Genomic DNA, 15,339 nt, shown 5'->3' with positions numbered 1-15,339 from the left:
GATGTTCGCTGATGACTGAACAGTGTTCAGTGCCATTCATAACTCCTCAGATAATGAAGCAGTCCATGCCTGCATACAGCAAGACCTGGATGACATTCAGGCTTACGCTCATAATTGGCAAGTAATATTCACGCCAGACAAGTGCCAGGCAATGACTATCTCCAACAAGCGAGAGTCTAACCATCGTCCCTTCACGTTCAATGGCATTACCATCACCGAATCACCCACCATCAACATCCTGGTGTTCACCGTTGATCAGAAGCTCAACTGGACCAGTCACATAAATATGATGACAACAAGAGTGGGTCAGAGGCTGGGTATTCTGTTGCGAGTGTCTCACCTCCTGACTCCCCAAAGCTTTTCCACCATCTACAAGGCGCAAGTCAGGAGTGTGATGGAATACTCTCCAATTGCCTGGAGGAGTGCAGCTCCAACAACACGCAAGAAGCTTGACACCATTCAGGACAAAGAGCCCACTTGATTGGCACCCCATCCACCACCTTAAACCTTCACTCCCTCCACCACCAGCATACCGTGGCTGCAGTGTGCACCATCTACAAGATGCACTGCAGCAACTCACCAAGGCTCCTTCGGCAGCACCTAAGCCCGCAACCTGTACCACCTAAAAGGACAAGGGCAGCAGGTGCATGGGAACATCACCACCTGCAAGTTCCCCTCCAAGTTACACAACATCCTGACTTGGAAGTATATCGCCATTCCTTCATCGTCACTCCGTCAAGATCCTGGAATGCCCTCCCAAACAGCACTGTGGGAGTACCTTCACCGCACTGACTGCACGGTTCAAGAAGGCGGCTCACCACCACCCTCTCAAGGGCAATTAGGAATGGGCAATTAATGCTGGCCATGCCAGTGATGCCCACATTCCAGGAACGAATAATTTTAAAAAAACATCCTTCACTGTCTTTGCACTTATTCACATCCCCACTTGACTATCCACCACTGACACTCACCCTCATCTGAATGCAATGTTACGCCTCTTCCTCATAGTCACTCTCAACTGATGTTGTTCATCCATCCCTGACACTTACTCCATTACTTTCACTCAAAAGTCTCATGTTACCCTCTTTGCAGGAAAGAGAGAACAGCCAAGAGAGGCAGCGAACCGGTGGTGGCTTTTGTATCGCTATGCAATCTTAGGACTTATTTAAAAACAGTGTGATTGCAATTTTTTAAAAAATGTGTGAAAAAGAAATATGAGTACACAAAATTATATCGATGAATAATTGAGATGTTCTTGATTTTATTACTTTACTGTTTCATTGTTCTTAATATACCACAAATGTGAAAGCATGTATATGTGCCTTTTTTCTTGTAAACCTTGGGGCGAAAAATCTCTTTCAATGCATTTCCAGTGGGAATGTGCTGGAATGATTGGAAGGTAGGCTTGGATCTGGATACATTGAGCAAGGAGATATGTTAGGGATTCTGCAAGCCATATAAGGGTAGTGACTCTTCCCACTCCTTATGAGGCCAATGGCATAGTTGGGAACTATTGATGCCAGGAGGTCCTACATTCCTACCTCACTGTGACTTGGCATATCATCCACATCGATATGTCTAATGAGACCAAGAATACCAGGCCGCCAATTGGCAGTAGTGGGCTGTACCTGGGGGTTCAGGCTGCGGATCATGGCATGGACCCTCAAAGAGTTAAAAAAAATATACTTACAGTTCCCCCTTCTATTGCACAGGGGGCTGAAGGGGCATTTCCTAAACATAGAAACATAGAAAATAGGTGCAGGAGCAGGCCATTCGGCCCTTTGAGCCTGCACCACCATTCAATATGATCATGCAACTTCAGTACCCCATTCCTGCTTTCTCTCCATACCCCTTGATCCCTTTAGCCGTAAGGGCCACAACTAACTCCCTTTTGAATATACCCAACGAACTGGCCTCAACAACTTTCTGTGTTAGAGAATTCCACAGGTTCACAATTCTCTGAGTGAAGAAATTTCACCTCATCTCGGTCCTAAATGGCTTACCCCTTATCCTTAGACTGTGACCCCTGGTTCTAGACTTCCCCAACATCGAGAACATTCTTCCTGCATCTAACCTGTCCAAAACTGTCAGAATTTTATATGTTTCTATGAGATCCCCTCTCATTCTTCTAAATTCCAGTGAATATAAGCCGAGTCGATCCAGTCTTTCTTATATGTCAGTCCTGCCATCCCAGGAATCAGTCTGGTGAACCTGCGCTGCAATCCCTCAATAGCAAGAATGTCCTTCCTCAGATTAGTAGACCAAAACTGTACACAATATTCAAGGTGTGGCCTCACCAAGGTCCTGTATAACTGCAGTAAGACCTCCCTGCTCCTATATTCAAATCCTCTCGCTATGAAGGCCAACACGCCATTTGCTTTCTTCACCACCTGCTGTACCTGCATGCCAACTTTCAATGACTGATGTACCATGACGCCCAGGTCTCACTGCACCTCCCCTTTTCCTAATCTGTCACCATTCAGATAATATTCTGCTTCCCTGTTTTTGCCAACAAAGTGGATAACCTCACATTTATCCACATTATACTGCATCTGCCATGCATTTGCCTGCTCATCTAACCTGTCCAAGTCACCCTGCAGCCTCTTAGCATCCTCCTTACAGCTCACACTGCCACCTAGCTTAGTGTCATCTGCAAACTTGGAGATATTACATTCAATTCCTTCGTCCAAATCATTAATGTATATTGTAAATAGCTGTGGCCCAGCACTGAACCTTGCGGTACCCCACTAGTCACTGCCTGCCATTCTGAAAAGGACCTGTTTATTCCTACTCTTTGCTTCCTGTCTGCCAACCAGTTCTCTATCCACAACAATACATTAACTCCAATACCATGTGCTTTAATTTTACACACTAGTCTCATGTGTGGGACCTTGTCAAAAGCCTTTTGATAGTCCAAATACACCACATCCACTGGTTCTCCCTTGTCCACTCTACTAGTTACATCCTCAAAAAATTCTAGAAGCTTTGTCAAGCATGATTTCCCTTTCAGAAATCCATGCTGATTGGACCGATCCTGTCACTGCTTTCCAAATGCACTGCTATTATATCTTTAATAATTGATTCCAACATTTTCCCCACTACCGATGCCAGGCTAACCGATCTAAAATTTCCTGTTTTCTCTCTCTCCCTCCTTTTTTAAAAAGTGTTGTTACATTAGCTACCCTCCAATCCATAGGAACTGATCCAGAATCTATAGAATGTTGGAAAATGATCACCAGTGTGTCCACTATTTCTAGGGCCACTTCCTTAAGTACTCTGGGATGCAGACTATCAGGCCTTGGGGATTTATCGGCCTTCAATCGCATCAAACTGTTCCAGGGAAGGTCCTGACATACTGTATTATCCAGCTTCTCCACGGGCGGGCTCCCACTATTGACATGCAAATAACAGAACCTCGTGACCGTACAAATTTTGGCCAGGTCTTGGGTGGGCGCATCCTGGCACATAGACTGGACTGCAGCCCCTGATGGTGGATTTCAGCTCCGTCATCACAGAGTGGTTCAATATATAATGTAGTTGCTTATAACATAACATCAATAGTTTAATCCTCTATAGCATGCAAAAAGTATTCTGGCTGGAATTTTATAAACCCTGACCACCTTTGAACCCTCTCGCAGAGCAAACAGTTTATGAGAAAATCATGGGGTTACTCTCTGTGATTTGCCTTCCATTGACATTAAAAGCTGGAAAATCACAGACAATGCAGTCACACATTTCCAATAAGCTACACACTCTATCAATTAATACTAGTCAATTAATTATTTTGGAATGTAGCCACAATTATTATGTAGGCAAATGCAGCAGCCAATTTGCATGCAGCATGATCCCACAAACAGTACTGAGATAAATGACCTGTTAATCTGCTTTGTGTGGCATTGGTTGAGGGATAAATACTGGCCAGGATTATGAAAAGAACTCCCTTGCTCTTCTTTGATTAGTTCCATAGGCTTATTTACATCCACCAGAAGAGTCAGATGGAGCTTCAGATTAACATCTCATACAAAAGTGGAGCCTCCAAAAAATCCAGCACTCTCAGTAGGGCACAGGTGTCATCCTATGTTATGTGCTGTAGTGAGACTTGAACAAGTCCTGAGTGTGGAACACCACATTTTCATTTAATGGGGTCAAAATTGTCCACCAGGGGCAGATTAACTATGGGGCGGATGGGGCTGTAGCCCCAGGCCCACCAGAGAACATTGGCCCACCAAATAAATGTAGGAAAAAAATATAAAGCCTCCCAAATAGGCTTGTTAGAATAGACAATGAGAGGAAAAACAAGACTGAGGAAAATAGATTCACTTGTTTATACAGGTTGTACCTCTCCAGTCTGTGACTCTTTAGTCCAGAAACATCCCTGGTCCACGTTGTTGATTGAGGTAAGCGGGCCAGACAAGGAAAGAGAAGGGCAGGCGGCTGACTGAAGCGCTGAAGCTGGGCCTGGACCCAGGCTCTCTTTCTCTCCCTCTGCCGCCCATCGCCGCCACTGCCATCGCGGCTCAGCAGGAGGCTCGAGGCCTGGTCGGAGGCTCGGGACTCGGCGTCTCGTGGCTCAGATCTCTCTTTTCCCGCCCTGCTGCTTCTCTCCCCGCCGACATTGTGCCACTTCTCACCCCGCGCATGCACAGAACACGCCCGGGTTGTTGACAGCAACGTTGTCACCAGGTGACCTCCCGTGGTTTGGGGAATTCTCTGGTTTGGCATCGGTCAGGTCCCAAAGTGCTGGACCAGAGAGGTCCAACTGTACCTATATACAGAACTTAATATTTAAGCCTGTTTTATTTCACATTATTGAGAGAAATTTGCATATATGTATAGGAATCTAGTATTGCAACATTACCAGAACCAGAATATATACCTACTTGATACAGAATATATGCTTTCATTGTTGAATATACTGGCCTATGTTTTCATACTCAGAATCAGAATCATATACATAATGAACATGAACATGAACAAACTTAACTATCGGCCCATTTGGATCAGTTTGCCCCAGGCCCATCAGAACCTTAATCTGGCCCTGTTGTCAACTGCTGGAAATGGGGCACGCCTACCCTGTTTCTCTTGTTTTTACCGACGTGGCCATTGAGTGATATCCGCTCTTTGGCTTTTTTGCGGTGGACCAGAAGTCGGTTATAATGGGGGCAAATATGCGGCGGTAAGCAGAGGTTCGCTGTCCAGAGGGGCGGAAGTTGGGGACAGGTGTAGTGGCCGCAGCTGTCAGTCATCAGCTTAGTGCCGATGATGTCATCATGGTGTCGCATCACCACGGCTCTCCCCTTCATTTAAAGGGGAGAGCCTGCGCAATTCTTTAAGTTAGCTCCACTGTGCCACCAGGAAGTGTTTAGGCTGGGCCAGCAGCCTGGCACCCAAGAGGGGATGCCAGGCTGCTTGTTGGTAGCCCGGCCAAATCCAGGGACATAATTATCGGGCCGACATTGCAGTTGGCCGACAAAAAAAACAGTAGGTCCTTCCCTTTAATGGGAGCCACATCGCTATTTTAGAAGGACTACAACCTCACTGAACTGGCAGAAAAAGTTGCTTTTGGCACTGCGTAGCGGGAGCAAGATTTTTCGATGGAATTTCGCGATCGGGGAGGAACATCGGCGGTGCATGCTCTTATGATGCACTCAGCATCGGAGCGGTGTTGGAGGGGGGGGGAAGGGGAGCGGGTCACTGCCGGGATACCGCAGGAGCGGAATTTTCAAAATGGCGGCCATTACACGAAAATTCGGCGGCAATTGCACCCCACAGCATAGCCGCTGATTTCAGGTGTTAAAAGGCCTTAAGGGAAGGGGCAATTTCGGCCCCAATGTTTACTGCCATCAGCACAGTAATGGAGAGATTCAATTATGGAGGGAGAGAAACAGTTCTTAACAAGAAAATACCCATCAATTTGAAATGTATCCTCTTCAAAGAAATCCTGTTCAAAAATATATACACATTGCAAAAAAGACTAACAGTGCCAGCTGAATTTTAATTTCTATGTATTGTAACAATTAGGCAGATAGCACCAGAGCTCTCACTGACATCAATGTTAATAATGTTTCGGAAACCAACTGTGTCAGTCAATCGTTGTATTGTGTGTGTAACTTGTCTCTGCTCTGGAGCCCTCGCTGTTCCCTGTCAGCCGCTCCCTCCCCGGAGCACGATCAGAATGGTCGATTTGTTTTGAATCCCGTTATCTGCTAGTTTATCGGTATCCGCCAGCTGCCGGTTAGCAAACAGCGCCCGCATCCTTTCTTCTCTGGCTGTTGAAAGAGCAAAATCGCAATTTCATTTCATAAACGGAATAAAAGCATTGCAACATCTCGCTCCCGACCTGAGTGCGCTGATACAATACCCGCGTTCGCCGGTAGATTCGCCAATAGTTTCCTCTTCATTTGTCGCCCAGTCACTGCATTAAACTCGGATTCCGAGTTGGCGACGTGGACCGGGATTGTTTTTCCTTCGATCCCATGTACGAACACTTGATACATCGTCACCTTCACTACTCTGTCCCGGTCACTAGGTGCTGCTCAGCCCAGCTACAAGTCTGCTGAATGTCTCTCGAGGCCAGATTGAGTTTCACTTCAGTACTGGGAAACGGTTTTGTTTAACTGTGGGTGGTGTTTTCAAGTTCTGACATCGAACTTACTTTCAATTTCCTAATTACATTTATTATTGCTATTATTGCAGTAAAGTCAGCGGTGCTTTTGGAAGGCTTCCTGTGACATTATTGGATAAAGGGGCATTAAACTGGCAACTAAACTTTAAGGGGGTGAAATTAAATGAGGCATTAACTTTTTACATTTTGAAAATTTAGCGCCAGGTGCAAAGGATTCTGAACCTCTTCTAAATTGGGTTTTTAGCGCCCCAGGAAGGAAGGAGGCGGTAAATCCAGTGCTAATGACCCCAGTGGGGCGCTACAGGAGCACTACCACCAGACACTACCGAATTTCTGGCGACTTGCTTTCAGCAATCATCCTCCAATCCTTCACACTGGCTCATTCCAGCTCTTAAAGGAAAGGTTGCATCAATGTGCAGCTGCTCATTTTCATCATTCCTGGAACTGAAGTCGACCTGAGAGCAACTGGAAGACCTCATGGCTATGGCTGCTCCCAATCCAGATCGAAGGGAGAGAGCTCGTCGGTTCAATGACGCTGCATTGAAGGCATTGGTGGCAGCAGTGGAACAAAGGAGGAAATCGCTGCTCCGAGCAAGTGGAAGGATGCCATTGCCCCAGGTCTCCAGAGCAATGTGGAGGGAAGTGGCACAGGAGGTCTCGGCCAGTAGTGTCATGGAACACAACCTGACACAGTGCCGTAAAAAGCTCAATGACCCCAGTCGGGTGATCAAGGAGAGTACATGGTTCAACAGGTCCTACATACCAACATCTGAACCTCTGTCTGTGCACACTGTGCAAAGCTCCACACCCCCACCACCCACCCACCCACCCACCAACCATCTGCAACTACTCAAACTCATATCTTCATATTTGCCTTGCTACATTCACAGCTATTCAACAACGGCAGGCATATCTCCCAGACACATAGCTGGACTCTGACTCACACACATCCCTTTATTTTGCAGGCCAAGATGGCACACAGTAGGAGGGAGAACAGAGGACAGGCAGGGGTGAACCTCAGCTCCAACTGCTCTCAGGCATCGAGGAGCGAGTGCGCCAACTCATTGGACAGTAGGTGGTGGGCGCTGTGGTCATCGATCACATCAATCCCATTGGGGACAACAACGGTATCTTCACTCCATCTCCTTTTCTCATCCCACTTCCCCTCACACCAGAAGGCTTTATCACTTTCCAGCTCCTGATACTGTCTGTATTCCCTGCTCCATTCCTTCCCCAGTGCCCTCACCTTAAAGCGAGTCTTGTGCCTTTATGCTTTCAGATAATCAGCCAGCAGATGAGCAGCCCGTACCTGAGCCCCCCAATGAGAGTGATGAAGGAAAAAAGGAGGAGGTCCCAAGCACCACGCTACTGCATCTCTCACCTGCAGGCACCATCTCAGACTGGCACTACGCTTTCATTAAAGGCAAGCTTAGTAGCAGGGTCTGCACTGGGTGATGCACCAGGGCCTACCAGACTACAGCAAGGCCAAGAGGAAAGGGTACCTCGGCAGCCAACTCCCTGGAGGGAGAGTTCATGCGCAAGTTCTGCTGCACAGGATCCCAATGAGGACCTCGATGAGGAGGCGTTTACAAGGGTGATGGTCATGCACTCCGAGATGATAGGTGCAATGGTAAGGGTGCCCGAGGGCCTCTCTGCAATGGTAAGAAGTATGGAGGAGTTTGCCTCCAGCATTGCACAGAGCTCTGCACACGACATGGAGCCCATCAATTCCAGTCTGCAGAAAATGGTGGACTCCCAGAGAGACCATGGGGACCCAGACCTCATGAATCATGTCATGGGTGGTGTGGCAGCTTCCATTGTAGCACAGGCAGAAGCAACGCAACGTCTTATTGCTGTAATGCAGAGAATGATTGCTGGCAGCGAAGGTCAGACTGCTCTCATGCAGTCTCAGACTGGATGCCACGCGAGCTCTGACTGCTGCCATCATCGCTGTCCACCACAGTCCACCGGGGATCTCATGGCGTTGTCGCAGGCCACCAATCTGTGCTCCAGCAGATAGGTAGGGATACTGAGGAGTTGCCCTGGGGAGTGTGGCAGTGGGTCAGTAGAGCAGGAACCTGCGGTCCTCAGGATGATGTTGTTCCTGATTCCATCACTGCCGCTCCGCCATTGCACTTGTCGCTAGCCTAGATTACTGCCACCCAACTGCTGCTCCCACGCGAGGCCTCCACTGACTGCGTGTCGTAGCGCGTGCACATCAGGACATGCGCACATCAGGACATGCGCAGGGCTGAAGCTGCAGTCACATGGCTCTGGGCAGCCAAGCAGGTAAAGTATGTTCTCATTCATAATAATGGGAACTCCGTAAGTTGGAGTTCCCATTATTATGAGAAGCAGCTCCCAAAACACACAAAACCAGTAATAAAAAATAGAAAAATACGCCACATAGTTTTATTAATTTAAATTAAAGTTATTTATGTATTATAAAAAAAATACTTCTCCAATTTAAACATTTTTTTAATTATGGTTTAAAATAAACTTACCTTAGTGGGGAGGGTTGTTAACAATAAAATGTGTTTTTATTATTTTATTTTTAAATGTTTTTGTGTATTTTAAAACACTTATGTCTGTAAAAGTAGGCTATACGCCTGCTTTTATCAGGCAGAAGAGTTTTGAGGACATTTGCTGGGCAAGATATGGGTAAATACTGCAATCAAGCTCCAGCTTGACAGATCGGAAAAGCCGGTTTTCAGCACATGCGCATTTTGCGCTGAAAACCAGCTTTTGCGATGCTTTCTCGGGTCCATACAAACTCAGTACAGATCCAGGAGACCAGAATTTCTGCCCCAATATAAATGCTGGAGTTTAAAAACTGCCTTCAATGAAATTCATGAATCTTTAAGAGCCAGAACACTCCTTCAATTGCAAATTTCTCAAATTGGTTGAAACGCCTGACTGCCTATTTGAAACTAAGAAGGACACATTATTGGCCGACTAAAACTTCACTGGATGCTGGCGCATTTAAATAGCGTTCCTCCAGCCGACATTCGACTGAAACGCGACTGCTGAAGCTGTCGCTGTCAGCGCCAGGCACTAAAACAGGGGGCGAGCGACAATTTTTGTCCTGGGATGCTAGCAGGGTGCTGCGCATGGTGATGATGTCAGCATCATCGGGCTCAGCAGAGCGTGGGGCTATATGTTACCACTGCCACAACCACCGCCGAATTTAGCACAAGGTGCTGATCTCGCCACGTCTGGTCGCAAACTTATTTGCACCTCCCCTGATCATAGCCCGAGCCCCTCCCCCAATCATAGCCCGAGCCCCTCCCCCAATCATAGCCAGAGCCCCTCCCTGATCACATCCTGAGCCCCTCCCCCGATCATAGTCTGAGCCCCTCCCCACGATCATAGCCAGAGCCCCTTCCCCTGATCATAGCCATAGCCCCTCCCCGCGATCATAGCCATAGCCCCTCCCCTCGATCATAGCCATAGCCCCTCCCCACGATCATAGCCAGAGCCCCTCCCCACGATCATAGCCAGAGTCCCTCCCCACGATCATAGCCAGAGTCCCTCCCCTCGATCATAGCCAGAGCCCCTCCCCCCAATCATAGCCAGAGTCCCTCCCCTCAATCATAGCCATAGCCCCTCCCCACAATCATAGCCAGAGCCCCTTCCCCCGATCATAGCCAGAGCCCCTCCCCTCGATCATAGTCAGAGTCCTTCCCCCGATCATAGCCAGAGTCCCTCCCCTCGATCATAGCCAGAGCCCCTCCCCACGATCATAGCCAGAGCCTCTCCCCCCGATCATAGCCAGAGTCCCTCCCCTCGATCATAGCCATAGCCCCTCCCCACGATCATAGCCATAGCCTCTCCCCACAATCATAGCCAGAGTCCCTTCCCCCGATCATAGCCAGAGCCCCTCCCCCCGATCATAGCCATAGCCCTTCCCCCGATCATAGCCAGAGCCTCTCCCCCCGATCATAGCCAGAGCCCCTCCTCCCTGATCATAGCCAGAGCCTCTCCCACCGATCATAGCCAGAGTCCCTCCCTTCGATCATAGCCATAGCCCCTCCCCTCAATCATAGCCATAGCCCCTCCCCACAATCATAGCCAGAGTCCCTTCCCCCGATCATAGCCAGAGCCCCTCCCCTCGATCATAGCCAGAGTCCCTTCCCCCGATCATAGCCAGAGTCCCTCCCCTCGATCATAGCCAGAGCCCCTCCCCCGATCATAGCCAGAGCCTCTCCCCCCGATCATAGCCAGAGTCCCTCCCCTCGATCATAGCCATAGCCCCTCCCCTCGATCATAGCCAGTCCCTCCCCTCGATCATAGCCATAGCCCCTCCCCATGATCATAGCCATAGCCTCTCCCCATAGTCATAGCCAGAGCCCCTCCCCCCGATCATAGCCAGAGCCCCTCTCCACGATCATAGCCAGAGCCCCTTCCCCCGATCATAGCCAGAGCCTCTCCCCCCGATCATAGCCAGAGTCCCTCCCCTCGATCATAGCCATAGCCCCTCCCCACGATCATAGCCATAGCCTCTCCCTACAATCATAGCCAGAGTTCCTTCCCCCGATCATAGCCAGAGCCCCTCCCCTCGATCATAGCCAGAGTCCCTTCCCCCGCTCATAGCCATAGCCCCTCCCCACGATCATAGCCATAGCCTCTCCCCCCACAATCATAGCCAGAGTCCCTTCCCCCGATCATAGCCAGAGCCCCTCCCCTCGATCATAGCCAGAGTCCCTTCCCCCGATCATAGCCAGAGTTCCTCCCCTCGATCATAGCCAGAGTCCCTCCCCTCGATCATAGCCAGAGTCCCTCCCCTCGATCATAGCCAGAGTCCCTCCCCTCGATCATAGCCTCAGCCCCTTCCCCCGGGGTGCTAACGGGAGCCACAAAGCAGCCCAGTTCTCCCCCAAGGTATACAAAGTGATCGTGTGACATAGGACGTAAAACCGAGGCCCGCCTGCCCTCTAAAATGGTCAAAAAGATCCTAAGGCATTATTCGAAGAGCAGGTGAGTTCTCGTGGGTGTCCTGGCCAATACTTATCTCTCAACCAGCATCACTAAAGCTGATTATCTGCTCATTATCACATTGCTGTTTGTGGGAGTTTGTTGTGTGTAAATTGGCTGCTACATTTCCCACATCAGTGACTACAGTTCAAAAGTACTTAATTTGCTGTAAAGCACTTGGAGACATCTTGAGGTGGTGAAAGGTGATAAATAAATGTAAGACTTTCTTTTTCTTACTGTATGTGTGCTATAGCTGTTGTATTTACAGTCACCACATCAGCAAACCCAGTCATTTCCACCTGGACTGCCTCAGGAAGAACATGAAAATTCAATTTTGGCCCAAGGACTGATGTCCTCAGAAAAGCAAATATGCCAGACATAGAAGCAATGATCGTAAAGATGTAGCTAAGGTGGGCTGGTCACCTCGTCCAATGCCTGATACTCGATACCCAAGATAAGCTGAAGCTTGGTAAAAGCTCTTGTGGTGGTCAGTTCAAAAGATATAATGATAAGTTGCATGTATATAGTGCTTTAATGTAGTAAAACATCCCAAAGTGCTTCACAGAAGCGTTATCCAAACAAAACTTTACACCAAATCACATAAGGTGATATTACGGCAGATGATCAAAAGCTTAATCAAAGAGGTAGGTTTTAAGGTTCATCTAAAAAGAGGAAAGAAAGATAGAGAGGCGGAGAGGTTTAGGGAGGGAATTCCAGAGCCTAGGGCCTCAGCAGCTGAAGGCACGGCCACCAATGGTGGAGTGATTAAAGTCAGGGATGTGCAAGTGGCCAGAATTGGAAGCCGGCAAATATCTTGGAGGGTTGTAGGGCTGGAGGAGATTACAGAGATAGGAAGGGGCAAGGCAATGAAAACAAGGTGAGTATTTTAAAATCGAGGCTTTGCTCAAGCAGAAGCCAATGTAGGGTAGCAAGTACAGAGGCTATTAGTGAACGGGACTTGGTGCGAGTTAGGATACAGGCAGCAGTGTTTTGGATGAGCTCTGCCTAAAACCAATCTGAAAAAAAGTGGCATCTCAACTGAAACATGGAAGCATGAATCTTGTGACAGGCAAAAGTGGCAAAAGGTGATTCACAATGCACAACAAAGCTTGAAGCAAGTCGTATCCAACTAGCTCGAGCAAAGGCAGCCCAAATGAAATCAAGCAAGTATCAGCCCTCAGGTCAATATGACATCCAATGTCCTGTGTATGGGAAAACACTCCTCCCTAAAGTCAGACTTTACTGTCATACGAGAACCCACAACCTGTGTAGTTGGAGATGAATCATAGGCTGTCATTTCTGACAATGAAGGACAAACCATCATCATCACTTGTGAGCATAGATTTAGGATGTGCTGCAGTACATTTTAATTCTCAAATTTCTCCAGGGCCTTGCAGCACCTCACCTCTGTGATCTTTCCTAACCCCATATTCCAACATGCACATTTCACTCCTCTGTTTCCGGTTTATTGTGTGTTCCTGCTCGCCATCCCTCCCATTCAACTTCAGTGCCAAAATCCATCAGTCACCACATCCCTGCATTTTCCCAGTACCTCTTCGCCCAACTTCGTCTCTATCCTTCAAAGGCCTACTCTTAAGCCACATGTGCTTGGCTTCTCCCCTACTTCCTGCTTGGTGTCCATTATTTCTATTGTAAAAGGTCTTAGGAGCTTTTATTATCTGAAATGCACTATATAAATGTAAGTTATTAACATCACGGAAAGGTTAAGCAAGATGCAAACTTTAAACCAATTTATATCTAGGAATAGTTGTAAAGAGTGACTTTTAGCTTATAACTTAATTTATCAGGCCTGTGATTAGCTTTCCAGTATCGTATTTCCTGCACCCTTCTGGTGGGTGCTTGAGATGTGCCTTTGAATCATAGAATCATAAAAATTTATGGCACGGAAAGAGGACATTTCGGCCCATCATGTCCGTGCCGGCCGACAAAGAGTTATCCAGTCCAATCCTACTTTCCAGCTCTTGGTCCATAGCCCTGCAGGTTACGGCACTTCAAGTGCACACCCAAGTACTTTTTAAATGTGTTGAGGGTTTCTGCCTCTACCACCCTTTCAGGCAGTGAGTTCCAGACCCCCACTACCCTCTGGGTGAAGAAATTTCCCCTCAAATCCCCTACCAATTACTTTAAATCTATATACCCTATGCTCAGGGAAATAGGACCTTCCTATCCACTCTATCTCGGCCCCTCATAATTTTATACATCTCACTAAGGTCTTCCCTCAGCCTCCTCTGTTCCAAAGAAAACAAACCCAGCCTAGCCAATCTTTCATCATAGCTAAATTCTCCAGTCCAGGCAACATCCTTGTAAATCTCCTCTGTACCCTCTCGAGTGCAATCACATCTTTCCTGTAATGTGGTGACCAGAACTGCACGCAGTGCTCTGGATGTGGCCTAACTTAGTGTTTTATACAGTTCAAGCATAACCTCCCTGCTCTTGTATTTGATGCATCGGCTAATAAAGGCAAGTATTCCGTATGCCTTCTTAACCACCTTATCTACCCGGCCTGCTACATTCAGGGTTCCTCTACACTTCAGTGTCCTGCCATTTAATGTGTATTCCTTTGCCTTGTTAGCCGTCCCCCCCGCAATGCATTATCTCACACTTCTCCAGATTGAATTCCATTTGCCCACCTGACCAGTTGATTGATATCTTCCTGCAGTCTACAGCTTTCTTCTTCATTATCAACCACACAGCCGATTTTAGTATCATCTGCAAACTTCTGAATCATACTCCCTACATTCAAGTCTAAATCATTGATATATACCACAAAAAGCAGGAGACCCAGCACTGAGCCCTGTGGAGCCCCACTGGAAACAGCCTTCCAGTCACAAAAACACACATCAACCATTACCATTTGCTTCCTGCCTCTGAGCCAATTTTGCATCTAACTTTACCACTTTGTCCTGGATCCCATGGGCTTTTATTTTTGTGACCAGTCTTCCATGTGGGACCTTATCGAAAGCTTTGAGTTGGGGAACCTCTGCCTGACCCTGCATACTCAGCTGGGGTCAGCGATGGAGGTTCCCAGCAGGTACATCCGTACATTTATTACAACCCTGTCAATTTTCGGGCCGAACGTCATGACCCATAAAGAACTATGCACGTATATCTGCTGTTGTCCCCAGTGCTGTGCATTCCAGCATACCATATAAATTGGGTCGATTTCAGAGCACAGAGTCAAAGGTGCTACAGCACTGCATCTACAGGGGAGTTTGTTAGAGATGTGCTTACATGCACAGAACATTGCTCCCCCAGTTTTTTTTAAATCTTGGGGGAAAGTAGTGTCCAGTTTCTCTTGATATTAAAAAAGATTCCATTTTTAAATATAAAGTTAGAATTTGGCCAGGAGATCCAGTTTAGGAATGCCTAAGTATCCCTGCTTAAATCCTCAAATGCCAAACCAAAGTACTGTAAGACAGCTTTACATTACTTGAGGGGGGGGGGGGGGGGGAGCCGGCAGGGGAGTGTCATACCCCACCTGGCTTTCGGGAATCAGATCAGAATCTGACTAGTGAGTTAAGCTGCCACTTTCAGGTCAATGTGCACTGGAGAGGGCTTTGTATTAAGGTGAAGGTCGGAAATGTAAGAGCAGCTTAATTGTAATGGGACCTAATCCATTGATGACTGCTGGGCTGCATTGCATTTGGTGCAGCGGTTAGTTCCAAATGAAATATTCACCGGGTTATGCAGTGTAAGAATATGGGTGCACATCAAATGAG

At 47.6% G+C, this 15,339-nt stretch overlaps 1 protein-coding gene across 1 annotated transcript; it reads right to left on the bottom strand.

The window, feature by feature from the left end:
* Positions 1 to 5,988: 5,988 nt before the first annotated feature.
* Positions 5,989 to 6,564, bottom strand: LOC139265297 (uncharacterized). Its single transcript, XM_070882258.1, has 2 exons — positions 6,362 to 6,564; positions 5,989 to 6,269 (listed from the first exon to the last, which is right to left on the bottom strand). The coding sequence occupies exons 1-2, from the start codon at positions 6,495 to 6,497 to the stop codon at positions 6,145 to 6,147; spliced, it is 261 nt and encodes an 86-aa protein (XP_070738359.1). The 5' UTR covers positions 6,498 to 6,564; the 3' UTR covers positions 5,989 to 6,144.
* Between the last annotated feature and the right edge of the window lie 8,775 nt (positions 6,565 to 15,339).

The sequence above is a fragment of the Pristiophorus japonicus genome, chromosome 6 (assembly GCF_044704955.1).
Source record: "Pristiophorus japonicus isolate sPriJap1 chromosome 6, sPriJap1.hap1, whole genome shotgun sequence".
In the NCBI taxonomy this organism is placed as follows: Eukaryota; Metazoa; Chordata; class Chondrichthyes; family Pristiophoridae; genus Pristiophorus; species Pristiophorus japonicus.
Note: the sequence above shows the minus strand (reverse complement) of the source record. Positions and strands in the feature narration are given on the sequence as shown.